The sequence below is a fragment of the Loxodonta africana genome, chromosome 2 (assembly GCF_030014295.1).
Source record: "Loxodonta africana isolate mLoxAfr1 chromosome 2, mLoxAfr1.hap2, whole genome shotgun sequence".
In the NCBI taxonomy this organism is placed as follows: Eukaryota; Metazoa; Chordata; class Mammalia; order Proboscidea; family Elephantidae; genus Loxodonta; species Loxodonta africana.
Window position 1 is genome coordinate 42,527,422 of NC_087343.1, and position 18,128 is coordinate 42,545,549.

The following is an 18,128-nucleotide window of genomic DNA, read 5'->3' on the forward strand; positions in this document are numbered from 1 at the left end:
TGTAATCACTGAAATGAGAATCCTAATGAATAGTTAAAAAATTCAAATAAGATATACCAGAAAAGAATATTAGTACACTAGAAGATAGATCTGAGAAAATCATATCACTGAGAAATACAGAGGTGAAAATTGTGAAGAAGTGGTTAAAAGAGAGAAGAAATAGAGCAAGAAGGTGCAATATACCTCTAATAGGCATTTTACAAGAAAGAACAGAAAAAATGGGGAACAGGCAATATTCCAAAAGATAATGGGTGAAAAATTGCCAATGTTGAAACTTCAGATTGAAGAATCACTCCTACTTCTATAATGGATAAATAAAAAGAAATACACACTTAGACACACTGTATCAAAAAAGCAGTAAACCAACACTACAGAGAAAATTTTATAACCAATCAGAGATACAGGAACAGCACTTAGACTGATAGAACAAAAGTAATATGAATTAGGTTTTAAATATGTCAGTAGTTAATATCTTTTAAATGCTGATGAAAATAACCATCGACCTAGAATTCTGTACTCAGCTATAAACTATTATTCAAGAATTATGGAAAAATTAGAGATATTTTCAAAGTCTGGGAGAATTTATCACTAACAGATTCTAAATGAAAGAACAAACAAAGGGAGGAAGGTGGAAATGGAATCCCTGAAGAAGAAGTGAATGCAAGACACAACTGTGGGCAAAAAAAACTGGCAGACAGGTTGATAAATTCTAAATAAACACTGACTTAATAAAAATAAAATATAGACAGATTCATTGAGGAGGAGTAAAAAGAAGGTAGATCTAAAGTATTAGAAAATAATATAATAGAAGATGGGAGAAACAGATCATGTTAAAATTCTAAAGTTTTTATATTGTTTTAGATGTAGATACATTTGCCTTAAATTTTAACACAACTATGAATGTGGAAAACTCAACTCAACTTCTGAAAGATTAAAAACAGCTCCTACGAATATCTCCCAGAGAAGTAAGAGTCTTCACACGAATAGACATATGCATACCCATGTTCACTGCAGCATTGTTCACAATAGCAAAAAGATGGAAACAACCTAGATGCCCATCAACAGAAGAATGGATAATCAAATCCAGTACAACTAGATGGTGCCAGGCTACCATCACTGACCTCTCTGATAGGGATCACCACAGAGGGTCCTGGACAGAGCTGGAGAAAAATGTAGAACAAAATTCTAACTCAAAAAGAAAGACCAGACTTGCTGGCCTAACAGAGACTGACCCTGAGAGTATGGCCCCTGGACACCCTTTCATGTCAGTAAAGAAGTCACTCCTGAAGTTCACCCTTCAGCCAAAGATTGAACAGGCTCATAAAACAAAACGAGACTAAAGGGGCACAGCAGCCCAGGGGCAAGGACTAGAAGGCAGAAGCGGACAGGAAAGTTGGTAATAGGGAACCAAGGTTTAGAAGGGAGTGTTGACAAGTCATGGGGCTGTTAACCAATGTCGTAAAACAATACGTGTACTGTTTAATGAGAAACTAGTTTGTTCTGTAAACCTTCATCTAAAGTACAATTTTAAAAAAGGAAAAAAAAAGATTTGATAGGAACCTTAAGGGGCAGTAAGTTTATGTTAATGAGAAAGGAACAACTCAGAAAAGGAGGGTGAGAATAGTTGCACAACTCAAAGAATACAATCAGTGTCACTGAATTGTATGTGTAGGAACTGTTGAATTGGTGTATGTTTTGCTGTGTATATTGTCAACAACAACAAAATAAATAAAATTAAAAAAATAAAAGATTAAAAATAGAATGTATCATTTCTGAACCCATGTGGGGAAGAGAATACAGAAAAATTAACCAAATAGAAGGCAAGAAAGAACGGAAGGAAAAAAAAATGCATGGTAAATAAGAAGCACCAGCTAAGATTACAGAAATAAACCCAAATATATCAGTAATCAGAATAAATGTAAACTGATTATTTTGACGATTAAGAGACAGAGTATTTTATTTAAAGGAATGAAACCTAATTATATGCTGAACACAACTACGTGATCACACAGTTTAAAAGTAAAGGGATGTCCAAGAAATACAAAGGACAGAGGAACATGTTAAATGACAACCTGTAAAAAAAAACCCATAATCCATTGTCGTCAAGTTGATTCCAACTCATAGCGACCCTAGAGGACAGAGCAGAACTGCCCCATAGAGTTTCCAAGGAGTACCTAGTGGATTTGAGCTGCCAACCTTTTGGTTAGCAGCCTTAACACTTAACCACTACACCACCAGGGTTTCCTAAATGACAACAGAGAGGCTCAATTAGCAAAATGCAATCTCTGAAAAATACTTCAGGACACACATGCTGATTTCTTCAATAAATAAGCCACTGGGGGTGGAAAGATGGAGGAGGAGCCTAGAGATTAAGAGAAACTCATAAGACATCAAACAAATGTCTAGTATAGACCTTAGCTGGATCCCAATTAGAATAAACTATATTTAAAAATGAGAGAACTGGCAACATTTGAACACTGACTGAATATCTGATGACATGAAGATTTTTTTTTCAAAAAAGGAGTGACAATGGTACCTATGTTACAAAAGAGGGACCATGTCTTTTAGAGATACACACAAAACATTTATTGGTAAAATGATGTGCCGTCTGGGATTAACTTCAAAATAATCCAGGAAAAGGTCAGAAGACTGGGTAGTGGTGGTGGTGTTAGGTGCCGTCGAGTGGGTTCCGGCTCATAGTGACCCTAACTATGTACAAAAAAAACAAAACACTGCCCAGTCCTGTGCCATGCTCACCAGTGTTGCTATGCTTGAGCCCACTGTTGCAGCCACTGTGTCACTCGATCTCATTGAGGATCTTCCTCTTTTTTAATGACCCTCTACTTTACCAAGCACGTTGTCCTCCTCCAGGGACTGATCCCTCCTGACAACATGTCCAAAGTATGTGACATGCGGTCTCACCATCCTTGCTTTTAAAGAGCATTCTGACTGTACTTCTTCCAAGACAGATTTGTTCGTTTTTTTGGCAGTCTCTGGCATATTCAATATTCTTCGCCAACACCACAATTCAAAGATGTCAATTCTTCATCAGTCTTCCTTATTCACTGTCCAGGTTTTGCATGCATATGAGGCGACTGAAAACACCATGGCTTGGGTCAGGCACACCTTAGTCCTCAAGGTGACATCTTTGCTTTTTAACTCTTTAAAGAGATCTCTTGCAGCTGATTTGCCCAATGCAATAATCCAGGAAAAGGCCAGAAGAGTAGGGGGATGTATAGAAAAAAACAAGATTGGCCATGATTTGATAATAGTTTAAGTTGGATGTTGGGTACATGGAGTTACTTATACTATTCTGCCTTCTATTAATATGTGTTTAAAATTTTCCATAATAAGGTTTTTTAAAGTGAAAAAGAAAAGAATCAAAAAAGATATATCAAACAAAAAAGAGCAGGGGTAGTAAGGTTAATATTAGACAAAATTGGCTTTAAGTCAAAAACCATTACTAGGTATAAAAAGGATCATTACTTAAAAATAAAAGGGACACAATTCAACAAGCATTAATGTCTGAATTATATTCATCTTACAACAGAGCCTCAAATATATAAAGCAATATTTAGCAAAATTACAGGGAAAGACAGACAACTCCACAATCATTGTGGACAATTTTTAAACTATCTGTATAGTGGTAAAATATATGTAGCATAAAATTTACAATTTTGAAAAGTGTACAATTTAGTGGCATTAATTAAATGTTGGGCAAGCATCACACTATTTCCAAAACTTTTTATCACCCCAAACAGAAACGCTGTACCCATTAGTCCTCTCCCTCATTCTCTTCTTCCCCAGCCCCTGGTAACCTCTAATCTACTTTTTATCTCTATGAATTTGCCTATTCTAGGTGTTTTATATAAGTTGAATCATATTTGTTGTTTTTTGTGGCTTATTTCCTTTAGCATAATATTTTCAGTGCTCACCCATGTAGCATGTATCAGAACTTCATTCCTTTTTATGGTTCAATAATATTCCATTGTGTGGCTATACCACATTTTTAATCAGACTCTTGGGCTGTTTCCATCTTTTGGTTATTGTGAATAGTGCTGCAATGAACAATTCCAAGTATTTGTCTGAGCCCCTGTTTTCAATTCTTTTAAGTGTATTTGTAGGAGTAGAACTGCTACATCATATGATAATGTTATACTTAACTTTTTGACGAACCACTGTTTTCCATGCAGCTGTACCATTTTACATTCCCACCAGCAATGGACAATGGCTTCAATTTCTTGACATTCTTGGCAACACTTGTTGTTTTCTGGTTATTTATTTATTGTTAACAGCCATCCTGGTAGCTGTGAAGTGTTATCTCATTTCCCTAATGACTAATGGGAAACCCTAGCAGCATAGTGGTTAAGTGCTGTGGCTGCTAACCAAAAGGTCAGCAATTTGAATCTACCAGGCGCTCCTTGGAAACTCTATGGGGCGGTTCTACTCTGTCCTATAGGGTCACTATGAGTCGGAATCAACTCAACGCAACAGGTTTTTTTTTTTTTTTTTAATGACTAATGAAAAGGAGCCCTGGTGGAGCAATGGTTACTTGCTGGCTGCTAACTGAAAGGTTGGTGATTTGAACCCACCCACCAACTTCTCAGAAGAGAGACCTGGCAATCTGCTCTCATAAATATTATAGCCTAGAAAACCCTATGGGGCAGTTCTCAACTCTAACAGCACCCAACAACAAAAACAATGACTAGTGACACTGAACATCTTTTCATGCACTTATTGCAAAATAGGCTGTTGGGATTTTGATAGGAATTGCACTGAATGTGTAGACTGCTTTGGGCAGTATTTACATCTTAATGGTATTAAGTCTCCTAATCCAAGACTGCAGATGTATATCCATTTATTTAGAGCTTCTTTCTTTTTATAAAACTAGTATTGTAAAATATATATATATAGATAGATAGATATATACATATCACACAACATTTTCCAATTCAACATTTTTCTTTAATTTCTTTGAGCAATGTATAGTTTTGAGTGTACAAGTTTTTTATTTCCTTGGTTAAATCTATTCCTACCTAGGTGTTTTATCCTTTTAGATGGTGTTGTAAATAGAATTGCTTTTTAATTTCCCTATTGCATTGCTTATTCCTGGAGTACAGAAAAACAACTGATTTCTGTGTTTTGATCTTGTACCCTGCAACTTGGCTGAATTTGTTTATTAGCTCTAGTAGCTTCTTGTGGATTCTTTGGGATTTTTTTTTTTTTTAGTTGTGCTTTCGGTGAAACTTTACAGCTCAAGTTAGTTTCTCATACAAAAATTTATACACATACTGTTTTTGACATTAGTTGCAATCCCCACAATGTGACAGCACACTGCCCTTCCACCCCCTGCACCCTGTGTGCTTTTGACCAGTTCCTATCCCTTCCTACCTTCTCATCCTGCTTTTGGACAGGAGCTGCCCATTTGATCTTGTATATCTGATTGAACTAAGAAGCACATTCCTTACATGTATTACTTTTTGTTTTGTAGTTCTGCCTTATCTTTGTCTGAAGAGTGGGCTTTGGGAATAGTTTCAGTTCTGGGCTAACAGTGAGTCTGGGGGCCACAGTTCTGATGGTTCCTCCAGTTTCTGTCAGACCATTCAGGCTGGTCTTTTTATGTAAATTTGAGATCTGTTCTACATTTCCTCCTGCTGTGTCCGGGATTGGAATTTTTTTTTTTTTTTTGGATCAGGTCATCTGTGAATAGAGGTAGTTTTACTTCTTCATTTCCAATTTGGATGCTTTTTCTTTTTCTTGCCTAATTGCTCCGGCTGGAACTTCCATTACAACGTTGAATAAAAAACACTGGCAAAAGCTGGCATACTCGTCTTCTTCTGGACTTTATAAGGAGAAAGCTTTAAGTCTTTCATCACTGAGATGATGTTAGCTGTGAGTTTTTTGTAAATGCCTTTATCATGTTAAGGAACTTCCCTTTTACCTAGTTTATTGAGTGTTTTTATTATGAAAAGCTGCTGGATTTTGCCATATGCCTTTTCTGTATATATTGAGATGATCATGTAGGTTTATTCCTTCATTCTATTAATATGTATAATACACTGATTGATTTTCTAATGTTGAACCACCTTTGCACTCCCAGGATAGACAGTCATGGTGTATAATCCTTTCAATATGCTGTTGGATTTGGTTTACTAGTATTTTGTCCAAGATTCTTGCAGCTATATTCATAAGGGATATTGATTGGTCTGTAATTTTCTCTTCTTGCAATGTCTTTATTGGACTTCAGTTTCAAGGTTATGCTGGCCTCAGAGAATGAATTAGGAAATGTTCCCTCCTATTTTGTGGAAGAGTTTAAGAAGAATTGGTGTTAATTTTTCTTTAAATGATTGATAGAATTTATCAGTAAAGCCATCTGTCCTGGGCTTCTCTTTGGACATTTCTGATTACTAATTCAATCTCTTCACTTGTCGTTAACTCTGCTGAGATATTCTATTTCTTCATGAGTCAGTTTATGTAATTTGAATGTTTCTAGGAATTTATCCATTTCATCTAGGTAATCTAATTCGTTGGCAATTTTTAATGCACGCTTATGATAAATGTATAGATCAAGCAGATTAAAAATCAGAAAGAATATAAAAAATCTGGACAATATACAAGCTTGACTAAAAATACACACAGACACTTCCATCCAACATGGTGCCACAGACAGAAGCACCATGCCGTCCCTCCACAGCAAAGACTCAAAAAGCAAAGTAAAACAGAGACAAACATCATTTCTGAAACCTGAAGTGTCAAATGAAGAGATAAAGAAGCCAGCCAAATACCAAATGAAATAAGAAACTGACAGAGGACTGAGATCGAGGAGAGATACTTGCTGAAGTTCCCTATAAGTTAATGCAACATGGATTCGCCATCTTGGACTCCTGTTGGAGATCAGCTGACAGGGAGCATGGGAAACCACCTTCACGAAGCTCCCAGCAGAAGACCACCTGGTAACCAGCGATATACATTTTCCCACCCCTAATCCTCTTCCTGCTACTCTACCTCCGAGTTTCCTGGCTGGCTGTGGTGACTTGGCTGGCCAGGAAGTACAGCGTCCATGCTGCTTGGATTCGTCCCACCCACATTGCAGATCAGCAGACAGGGAGTACGGGAAAGCAGCTTCACAAAGTTCCCAGCAGGAGACAGAGCACCCAGTAACAAACGATATATGCCTTTCTAACTCCTGTCCTTTTTCCCCTCTTCCTTTGGCCTCCTCTGCTTCCCATCAGCCGCAGCCTCTTGTCCAGGAGGCAACTGCTTCCACCCCAGGCCACTTGGATTTGCTCTGTCCACATTGGCGGGGTCCCTGAGATGGTGTAACTTATTTCCGTCTCTTTTGGTTTCTTTCGTGCCTCCCACCACCTCCCCCTCCCCCTCCTTTCTCTGCAACATCTGGATCCGTGTGTCATCTTTGCTTCTTTTTGAAAGGCTGTGGAGCCCTGTTCGACTAGGGATCCACTCCCCTGTGACACCCTGCTGGGATCCCTGGGGCTTTTTTGTTTTGTTTTGCGTTGTTGTGTTTCATTTTGTTAGTTTTCTTTCTCTTTTTCTACTTGGGAGCCCCTTCTAGCCGGGCTGCACTGCATACTCTAGGAGCTATTTCCCCAATCTGTGAAAGCACGCAGGTGGGATCGCTGGGGGTATCTCTTTTTTCTTTCTTTTCCCTTCTATCTTTTTCCCTTTCTATCTTTCTGCATTTCTCAGTTCTTATCTATCTATACTTACCTTCTTTTCCAGTCTCCTGAATACCTGGTGCTGTGTGACATCTATACCACCTCTAGCCAGGTTAGACTACACAACCTGGGAGACTTCCCCAGGTCTTTGCGGCCACACTGGTGGGACCCTTGGGGGCTTTTCTTTTCTACTTTTTTTTTTCCAGATTTTCATCTAGTCTTTTTTCTCTTTTTCCTTTTTCTCCCTCCTCTCCCCCGCCCTTTTTGCTTCTCTCCATTTCTCAGGTTCTCATCTCTCCACTCCAAAAGAAAGCTCCATTTGCACTCTTTTTTGTGTGTGTATGTGTGTGTTTCCTTTGTTTTTGGCTCCTGTTTCTCTCTCCTCTTTCCCATGTCAATTCTAGTTCCATACATCACAACCTCTCCCTTCTTTCCTACCTACCTCACCGTGCGCTGAACATCACACCTCTGAACAGCACAGGCACGATCTACCGGAATTTGCCCAGAATTGATTCCTGGCACGCCCTGTCAGCCCTAGTATGTGCCACAAACAAACTATCCCAGCCCCTTCCCTTCAGCTGGACCTGTCCTGTTGCACCATAGATTAGTGACTGGCCCCCCCACACTGGACAAGGAGGTGAAAAGTATCACGACTATAGACAAGCAAGCAACAAAGAACACAAAAACCACCTGCTCAGACATAACCAAATAATACAAAAAGCCAGAACGAAACAAACAAATCCACAATCAAGAAATGAAGAAAATAACTACTGAATGTCCCGAAGACAGCAGACAATATCAAAAAATACTAAAAAAAAAAAGGAGAGAATGGTTGAAATAGGCATCCAAAATATCAGATGACTTCCCAGTAGAAGGAAAGGCACTAGAACTACCTGACTGCAAATCCAAATCTCTAATATTCAGAGATATCCAAAAGTTGAAGCGAAAAGCAGACAACAATGAGGAAAAAATAGACTAAGTTTATGAAAAAAAGGCAGACAAATTCATGGCAAGTACAGACAAAAAATGGAAGAATTCAGGAAAATAATACAGGAACAAAAGGCCAAAATAAATTCAAAACTAGAAATTATACAAAAACAACAATTAGAAATTCAAAACATAAACAACAAGATTTCAGGAAAGGACACTGTCACCGAAGGACTGAGGAGCAGGTTTGAAATGATGGAAGACAGGATCAGTGAAATTGAAGACAAACACTTGGATAAAACTCTGAGGAAAAATCAGAAAAAAGAACAAAGAAAAATGAGCAAACCCTGAGAATTATGTGGGATACAACTAAAAGCAAAAATTTGCAAGTGATTGGAGTTCTGGAACAGGGAGAGAAAACAGAAAACAGAGAGAAACATTGAAGAACTGATGACAGAAAATGTCTGTAGTATCATGAATGATGAAAAGCTGACCATCCAAGAAGCTCAAATGAACCCCATATAGGATAGATCCCAAAAGAAAAACACCAAGGCATGAATCTGGGACGGAAGATTGTTCCAGCCAGATACCAACATAGGAAATGAACTCCCAAGGACTATCCTAAACCAAAAGAATTGTAAAAGGGAACCAGAGAGGTTAATCTATAAATGACAACAATGTCAGAACAATAAAAGAGGGAATAAACGGTGTAGGTATAGAACTACCTAATGGAGAGGAAGGCAAAGCGATACCAAGTAATAATAGACTGGTTCAAACCTAGGAAGGGTAAATTTCAAGGTAACCACAAAGAAAATTAACAAACCCACTCATCAAAATAAAGAAGAAAAACAAAGTCTCAATAAAAAAAAAATGTACAAAAACAAAAGAAATGAAAAAGAAATACACAAACAAAAGGAACTCAGCACGATAGAGTAAGACAAAGAAAACGTTAGGACCACAAAAAAAAAGCACTACAAAATGACAGCAATAAACTAACACCTATGAATAATTACACTGAATGTAAATAGCCTAAATGTACCCATAAAGAGAAAGAATGACAGAATGGATAAAAAAACAGGATCCATCAATATGCTGTCTACAAGGGACATACCTTAGAAACAAAGACACAAATTTATAAAAGATCAAAGGATGGGAAAAAATATATCAAGCAAATAACTACCAAAAAAGAGCAGGAGTGGCAATACTAATCTCGGATAAAACAGACTTTAAAACAAGATCCACCATAAAAGACAAGGAAGGGCGCTGTATAATGATTAAAGGGACAATCCATCATAAGACTTAACCATAATAAACATCTATGTACCCAATGACAGGGCTTCGAAATACATAAAAAAAACTCTAACAGCACTGAAGAGAAAAACAAACAGTTTCAGAATCATAGTAGGAGATTCATCATACTATTCTTGGTAAAGGACAGAACATCTAGAAAGAAACTCAACAGAGATGCAGCAGAGCTAAAGAGCACAACTTGACCTCGTAGACATATATAGAACACTCCATCCAACAGCTGCAAAGTACACATTCTTTTCCAACACACATGGAACATTCTCCAGAAGAGACCACATCTTAGGCCACAGAGCAACCTTCAACAAAATCCAAAACACTGAGATAATACAAAATATCTTCTGTGACCACAATGCCATCAACATAGAAATGAACAACAGGAAGAGTAAGGAAGAAAAATCAATTACATGGAAATTGATTAACACCCTGCTTAAAAACCACTAGGTAATAGAAGAAATCAGAGATGGAATAAAAAAATTCCAAGAATGAAAACACATCATACCAAAACTTTTGGGACACAGCAAAGGCAGTCCTCAGAGGTCAATTTATACCAATAGATGCATACATCAAAAAAGAAGAAAGGGAAAAAATCAAAACACCAGAAGAAACGAAATAACAAAGATCAGAGCAGAAATAAATGAAATAGAGAGTAGAAAAACAACAGAAAAGAACAAAATGAAAAGCTGGTTCTTCGAAAGGATCAACAAAATCAACAAACCACTCGCCAAATTGACAAAATAAAAACAGGAGAAGACGCATATTGCCCAAATAAGAAATGAAATGGGGGACATTACAAAAGACCCGACTGAAATAAAAAGGGTAATAACAGAGTATTATGAAACACTATACTCCAACAAATTTGAAAACCTAAAGGAAATGGGCAAATTTCTAGAAACACACTACCTACCCAAACTAACACAAAATGATGTTGAAAATCTGAACAGACCCATAACAACAGACTGAAAAAGAAAAAAAAAAAACTCCCAACAAAAATAAGCCCTGGCCCAGATGGCTTTACTGGAGAATGCTACCAAATATTCAGAGGAAAGCTTACACCAGTACTACTCAAACTATTTCAGAACACAGAAAAGGAAGAGATATATTCATTCTGTGAGGCCAGCATAACCCTGATACCAAAACTAGGCAAAAAAAGACACCTCAAAAAAAGAAAATTACAGACCAATATCTCTAGAATATAAATGAAAAAATTCTCAACAAAATTCTAGCCAATAGAATTCAGCAGTGTATCAAAAAAATAATACACTACGACCAAGTAGGATTCATACCAGCATGCAAGGATGGTTCAACATTAGAAAATCAATCAACGTAATCCACCACATAAATAAAAGAAAGAAAAGAATCACATGATCATCTCGAAGCTGAAAAAAAGTTCAACACTCATTCCTGGTAAAATAGGTATAGAAGAGAAATTTCTCAATATCATAAAGGGCATATATGCAAAATCAATGGCCAACATCATTCTTAACGGAGAGACGCTGAAAACATTCCCCTGAGAACAGGAACAAGACAAGGATGCCCTATATCACCACACCTATTTAACATTGTGTTAGAAGTCCTAGCTAGGCACGAAACAGAAATAAAGGGCATCCAAATTGGTAATGAAGAAGTTAAACTCTCCCTATTTGCGGATGATATGATACTATACATGGAAAAACCAAAAGACTCCACAAGAAAACTACTGGAACTAATAAAAAGATTCAGCAGAGGAGCAGGATACAAGATAAACATATAAAAATCTGTTGGATTCCTACACACCAATAAAAAGAACGATGAAAAGGAAATCAGGAAAACTACCATTTACAATAGCCCCTAAAAAAATAAAATACTTGAGAGTAAATCTAACCAGGGATATAAAAGACCTATACAAAGAGAACTACAAAACACTTCTGCAAGAAACCAAAAGAGATCTACATAAATGGAAAAACATACCATGCTCATGGATAGGTAGACTCAACTTTGTGAAAATGACAATTCCACCCAAAGCGATTTACAAATACAATGCAATCCCAATCCAAATACCAACAACATTCTTTAAAGAGATGGAAAAAGCTATCAACTTTATAAGGAAAGGAAAGAAGGCCCAGATAAGTAAAGCACTATTGAAGAAGAAGAATAAAGTATGAGGACTTGCACTACCTGATCTCAGAAGCTTCTATACAGCTACGGTAGTCGAAACAGCCTGGTACTGGTACAACGACAGATAAATTGACAAATGGAACAGAATTGAGAACCCAGATGCAAATCCTTCCACCTATGATCACCTGATCTTCAACAAGGGCCCAAGGTCCATCAAATGGGGAAAAGATAGTATCTTTAACAAAAGGTGCTGGCAAAACTGGTTGTCCAGCTGTAAAAAAATGAAACCGGACCCATACCTCATACCATATACAAAAACTAACTCAAAATCGATCAAAGACCTAAATATAAAGCCAAAAACCATGAAATTCCTAGAAAAAAAAATAGGATCAATGCTAGAGGCCCTAATACACGGCATTAACAGGATACAAAGCACAACCAACAACACACAAGCTCCAGAGGATAAACTAGATAACTGGGATCTTCTAAAAATTAAACACAAAAGACTTCATTGAAAGAGTAAAAAGAGAATCTACAGACTTTGAAAAAATTTTTGGCTATTACAAATCAGACAAAGGTCTAATCTTTAAAATCTACAAGAAAACCCAATACCTCTACAACAAAAAGACAAATAATCCAATTAAAAAATGGGCAAAGGAAATGAACAGACACTTCACCAAAGAAGACATTCAAGCAGCCAACAGACACATGAGGAAATGCTCATGATCTCAAGCCGTTAGAAAAATGCAAATCAAAATGACAATGAAATACCATCTCATTCTGGCATTGCTGGAAATAACTGGTGCAGAGGCTGCGGGGAGATGGGAACTCTTATGCACTGCTCGTGGAAATGCAAAATGATACAACCATTTTGGAAAACGATATGGAGCTTCCTTAGAAAGCTAGAAATAGAAATACCATGTGATCCAGCAATCCCACTCCTAGGACTACATCCTAGAGAAATAAGTCATCAGAAGGACAGACAAATGCACACCCATGTTCACTGCAGCACTGTTCACAACAGTAAAAAGATGGAAACAACCTAGATACCCATCAACCGATGAATGGATAAACAAACTGTGCACATACATACAATGGAGTACTACACAACAATAAAGAACGATGAATCTGTGAAGCATCTCATAACATGGATGAATCTGGAGGGCATTATGCTAAGTGAAATAAGCCAATCGCAAAAGTACAAATATTGTATGAGACTACTACTATAAAAGCTCATGAAAAGGTTTACATATAAAAAGAAAATATTTGATGGTTACGAGGGAGGGGAGAGGTGGGGATGGAAAAACAGTTAATAGACGATAGATAAGCGGTAACTCTGGTGGAGGGTAAGACAGTACACAATACTGGGGAAGCCAGCACAGCCTACACAAGGCAATGTCATGGTAGCTCCACAGATGCATCCAAATTCCCTGAGGGATCGAATTGCTGGGCTGAGGGCTGTGGGGACCATAATCTCGGGGAATATCTAGCTCAATTGGCGTAACAGTTTATAAAGAATATATTCTACATTCTACTTTGGTGAGTAGCGTCTGGGGTCTTAAAAGCCTGTGAGCAGCCATCTAGGATACTCCACTGGTCTTGCTCCTTCAGGAGTAAGGAAGAATGAAGAAAACTAAAGATACAAAGGACTAATGGACCACATCTACCACGGCCTCCACCAGACTGAGTCCAGCACGAGATGGTGGCCGGCTACCACCAACTGCTCTGAAAAGGATCAAAATAGAGGGTCCTAGACAGAGCTTGAAAAAATGTAGAACAAAATTCTAGCTCAAAAAGCTAAGACCAGACTTGCTGGCCTGACAGAGACTGGAGAAACTCTGAGAGTATGGCCCCTGACACCCTTTCAGCTCAGTAACGAAATCATTCCTGAGGTTCACCCTTCAGCCAAAGATTGAACAGGCCCACGGAACAAAACAAGACTAAAAGGGTGTGCCAGCCCTGGGGCAGGGACTGAAAGGCAGGAGGGAACAGGAAAGCTGGTAATAGGGAACCCAAAGCTGAGAAGGGAGAGTGTGTACATGTCGTGGGGTTGTTAACCAGTGTCATAGAACAATGTGTGTACTGTTTGATGAGAAACTCGTCTGTTCTGTAAACCTTCATCTAAAGTACAGTTAAAAATTTCAAATAAAATAAAATAAAAATACACTCTACATCAACTAACGGAAAGTGCTTATAAAACTTAAATAATTTAACTGTTAATAGACATATCTTAATATAAATTACAAACTATTTAGGCCTGAAAACCACCAAAAGATGGTACATATTAACATTCTTGTTTGGGTCCTTGCAGGAACATCTTCAGCCTCAAATGCATATATATTAGAAAATACGAAGGAATGATGTCAGCAAAAAAAAAAAAAACCCAAAAGTAAAATAAATAATAAAGCCAAGAGTAGAAATTAACGGAAAAAAAAAAAGAGAGAATCACAAACGCAAATCTGTTTTTTTTTTTTAAAGACTAATTAAATTCCTGACAAAACTGAATGAGTGAGAGAACCTAGATATAAACAACTATCCAAAACAAACCAAACCCAGTGCCATCAAGTCGATTCCGACTCATAGCAACCCTATAGGACAGAGTAGAGCTGCCCTGGTGGCACAACAGTAAGAGTTCGGCTTTTAATTGAAAGGTTGGCAGTTCGAACCCACCCAGCAGCTCCACAGGAAAAAGACCTGGCCATTTGCTCTTATACAGATTTGGAACCCTGGTAGTGCAGTGGTTAAGAGCTATGGCTGCTAACCAAAAGGTCGGCAGTTTGAATCACCAGCCACTCCTTAGAAACCCTACAGGGCAGTTCTACTCTGCTTAGAAAATCCTACGGGACAACTGTACTCTTGTCACATGGGGTTGCTATGAGTCGGAATCTACTTGACCTCACTTAAGAACAAATAGATACAATAGAAATTAAAAACCTATCTACCCTATTTCATTCTTTCATTAAGTAAGAAACTTAATATTTCATCACTGCTCAGCAGTTTAACCAGACCTTCAAATTTCAGCTCAGCTGATGACAGTGAATAAACAGGAACCTTAGCACAAAGCTCTGTACAGTCCTCAGCAGTGTGTGGCCAGTGGCCAGTGGCCAGAGGTCACAGAAACTAAGATCCAGCCTACACTGCCCATTCTGGTATGAAAACCAGTGGAGGTGATAGCACTGGCTTCTTAGAACAAAATGGCCTTGAGGTGGGAACCAATCACATGGATTATCACATAAATAATTTTAATATAAAAATTTGGAGCTGATGTCTTCAGCGTACATATGAAAATCATTCCTAGTTCTGGCACTCCGAGAGGCAATGCTTTACTCTTTCAGGTCAACAAAAGCAAGGCTTCAGTCCTCCTTGCCCATACACACATACCTTCTTCAGAAATGCTTATGGTTTTTACAGCCAGTGTTTTATCAAATTCAGGGCCAGAAGATGATTCAATGTAATCCACCGGTTCTACCTGTTGAAAAAACACATACAAGAAAACAACTATTACAAATTTTATACTTTGATATTTTCAAAATATCAATTTCATATAGGTTTGAAATGTTTGCATTAATGCAAACGAATAATAGGATTAAATCCAACATGAGCTAAAAGGTAGGGATTGAAAACAAGGAAATTTTTACTTATTTGTAGCTTACCTGATTTGACATTTTAAAAGGATAAGGAGTCACTGCAGCATTATTCACAACCAGCCAAAAGGTGGAAACAACTCAAACGTCGATCAACAGATGAATGGATAAATAAAATGTGCTTTTTTTTTTTATAGCCATACCATATAATTATTCAACCATACAGAGAAATGAAGTTCTGATACATGCTGTGGCATGGATGAGCCTTGAATCATGGCAAGTAAAGTAAGTCAGACACAAAAGGAAAATATTGTATGATTACACTTAAACAAAATATCTAGACTAGGCAAATGCATAGATCAGTGATTACTAGGGGTAAATGGGAGGGGGAAAGGGAGGAGTTATGGCTTAAGGGGTACTAAGTTTCTGTTAAGGATGATGAAAAAAATTTGGGAATGAATAGTGATGATGTTGCACAACATAGTGAATATAATTAATGTCACTGAATTGTACATATAAAAATGGTTAAAATGGCAAGTGTTTTCTTATATATATTTACCACAATAAATTTTCTTAATGGGGAAAAAAGGGACAGAAACATAGAGTTATATAATTTTTAAAATGGGAAGGAACCTTAGCTATCATCGAGACAAAACATTTCATTTTAGAAATGAGGGAACAAGACCCAGAGAAATTCAATGACTTTCTTAGCATCAGAACATGGATTTGAACCCAAGTCTTCAAGGCTCCTAGTCAGTGCTCATCCACAGTATCTGTCTGGCACCTCTTTCCAGGCCTACGAGTTGTTTTCTCAACTAAAATGAGCAAATCAAAATCTTTGTTTTTGTGTGTATTATAATAGGATGATAACATTTTAAACATATATGCAAACTCTAACGTTTTTATTATATGAATTTTTCTTCCTAAATTAAAAGAAAAAAAAAAGGACTGCTGTCTATACAAAAAATTAATTATTTATTTATTAGGAATACTTTTTAAAGATACAGAAAACTTGTAAGGAACTGATTACTAGTCCCCTTACACAAAAGATTTAAAAGAAACTGAAAAGAATTTCAAATATAATGACAATACCATTTGTAAAGTTATAAAAAAAACTTTCAGAATAAAATGATAATTATGAGCAAGGTTTGTTTAAAAGACATATCCTGGTTTTATAATTCATATATTTCTTTTCACGGTAGAAAGCATGGCTTCATTTCTCAAAAGCTCAAGGCAGTGTTTCTTAATTAGTGCTGATTTTGCCAACCAGGAGACATCTGGCACCGTCTGGAGACATTTTTGGTTTTTACAGTTAGGGGGTGCTCTGGCATCTAGTAAGGTTGAAGTCAGAGATACTGCTAAACATCCTACAGTGCACAGGACAGCTCTACAACAAAGAACCATCTGGCCCAAAATGTCAACAGTACTGAGGCTGAGAACTCTGGCTTAAAGGTACCAAGTTCCCATTATTTTGAAAAATCAAGTATCTAAAATTATATCATTCTGCAAATCTGATATCCAATTACAAACAAAGAGGGTCAATCTTAGCAGAATGCAGGCCTACCACTTTGTGTCTGGGGAAATCCTGCTCTATGTTTTCGGCAATGTTCTGTACTGCCAACAGCTGTTCATCAATCTCCCGAAGCTTAGACGTGAGGTGCTCTAGTCTGTGCGCCGCAGGACTCGGTGCAGGGGGAGCATCAGAGACCTCCTGCAGCAGTTTCCACAACAGGTAATCTTCTGCAACTTCCGACTTTGTGCTCTGTTCTTTGAATTGGAACTCAGGCTTCAGTAGATCTAAATATGAAGAAAAGTAAAATCAGAGTTGATTATAATTAAGGAAAAGGTAGATACTGATGCCATTTTTTGATGGTCTCATTTAAATCCAACATAACATTCTCTTCCAGTCATTTCATGTATTTAGGAATTCCATTCTAGTCTCTTTACATTTGAGATTTATCTTTGTTGTAAGATAAGAGTGTATAACGATGTTATTATTACCACTTAGCTCCATGTACAAGGTAGTCTGAATGTTACTTTTTCCCCTGCTACGAAAAATATACTTCATCAAAAAAGCACCTTTAATATTTTTATGACTTTTTAGAACTATTTGGAAACGAACAATTGCACACACAGTAAAAGCTAGGCCCAATGTTGGCTATTACTGACTTTATGTGGGATCTCAGGCTTCTATGTCTGTGTATTTTCTGTGTGCTATGAGTCGGAATAGACTCAATGGCATCTGGTTTGGGTTTTGACGTTCCAGAATTGCCCACATTTAAAATATGAGAATTCCTTTTTAATATCAAAACATTCATGAGCTCCCACAGGGTATTTATTTTGAGTTTCCATTAACTGAGAAAAACATATGCATCGGTAATCTGTAGTCTTCTTGCAGAATATCCACGAATCTCAGCTGTGGAACCATGGCTCTAACTCATTTACCTACCTCTCCCCACTCCTAGAGGAAGGCAAGGTATTCTTCTGATTTCTTTCGCAACTGCTGAGTTTCAGTGCTTATTTCTAATATATAAGTAAT

The 18,128-nt window shown here is 37.4% G+C and overlaps 1 protein-coding gene across 1 annotated transcript in view; it reads right to left on the reverse strand.

Annotated features, from left to right (window-relative positions):
- CPLANE1 (ciliogenesis and planar polarity effector complex subunit 1) overlaps positions 1–18,128 on the reverse strand; it is a 175,812-nt gene that overhangs the window by 51,179 nt on the left and 106,505 nt on the right. Inside the window, exons 44-45 of the mRNA XM_064271392.1 lie at positions 17,154–17,386; positions 15,387–15,474 (exon numbers count right to left, since the gene is read on the reverse strand). Of these exons, the coding sequence (XP_064127462.1) occupies positions 15,387–15,474; positions 17,154–17,386 (321 nt within the window). The remainder of the gene's footprint in view (positions 1–15,386; positions 15,475–17,153; positions 17,387–18,128) is intronic.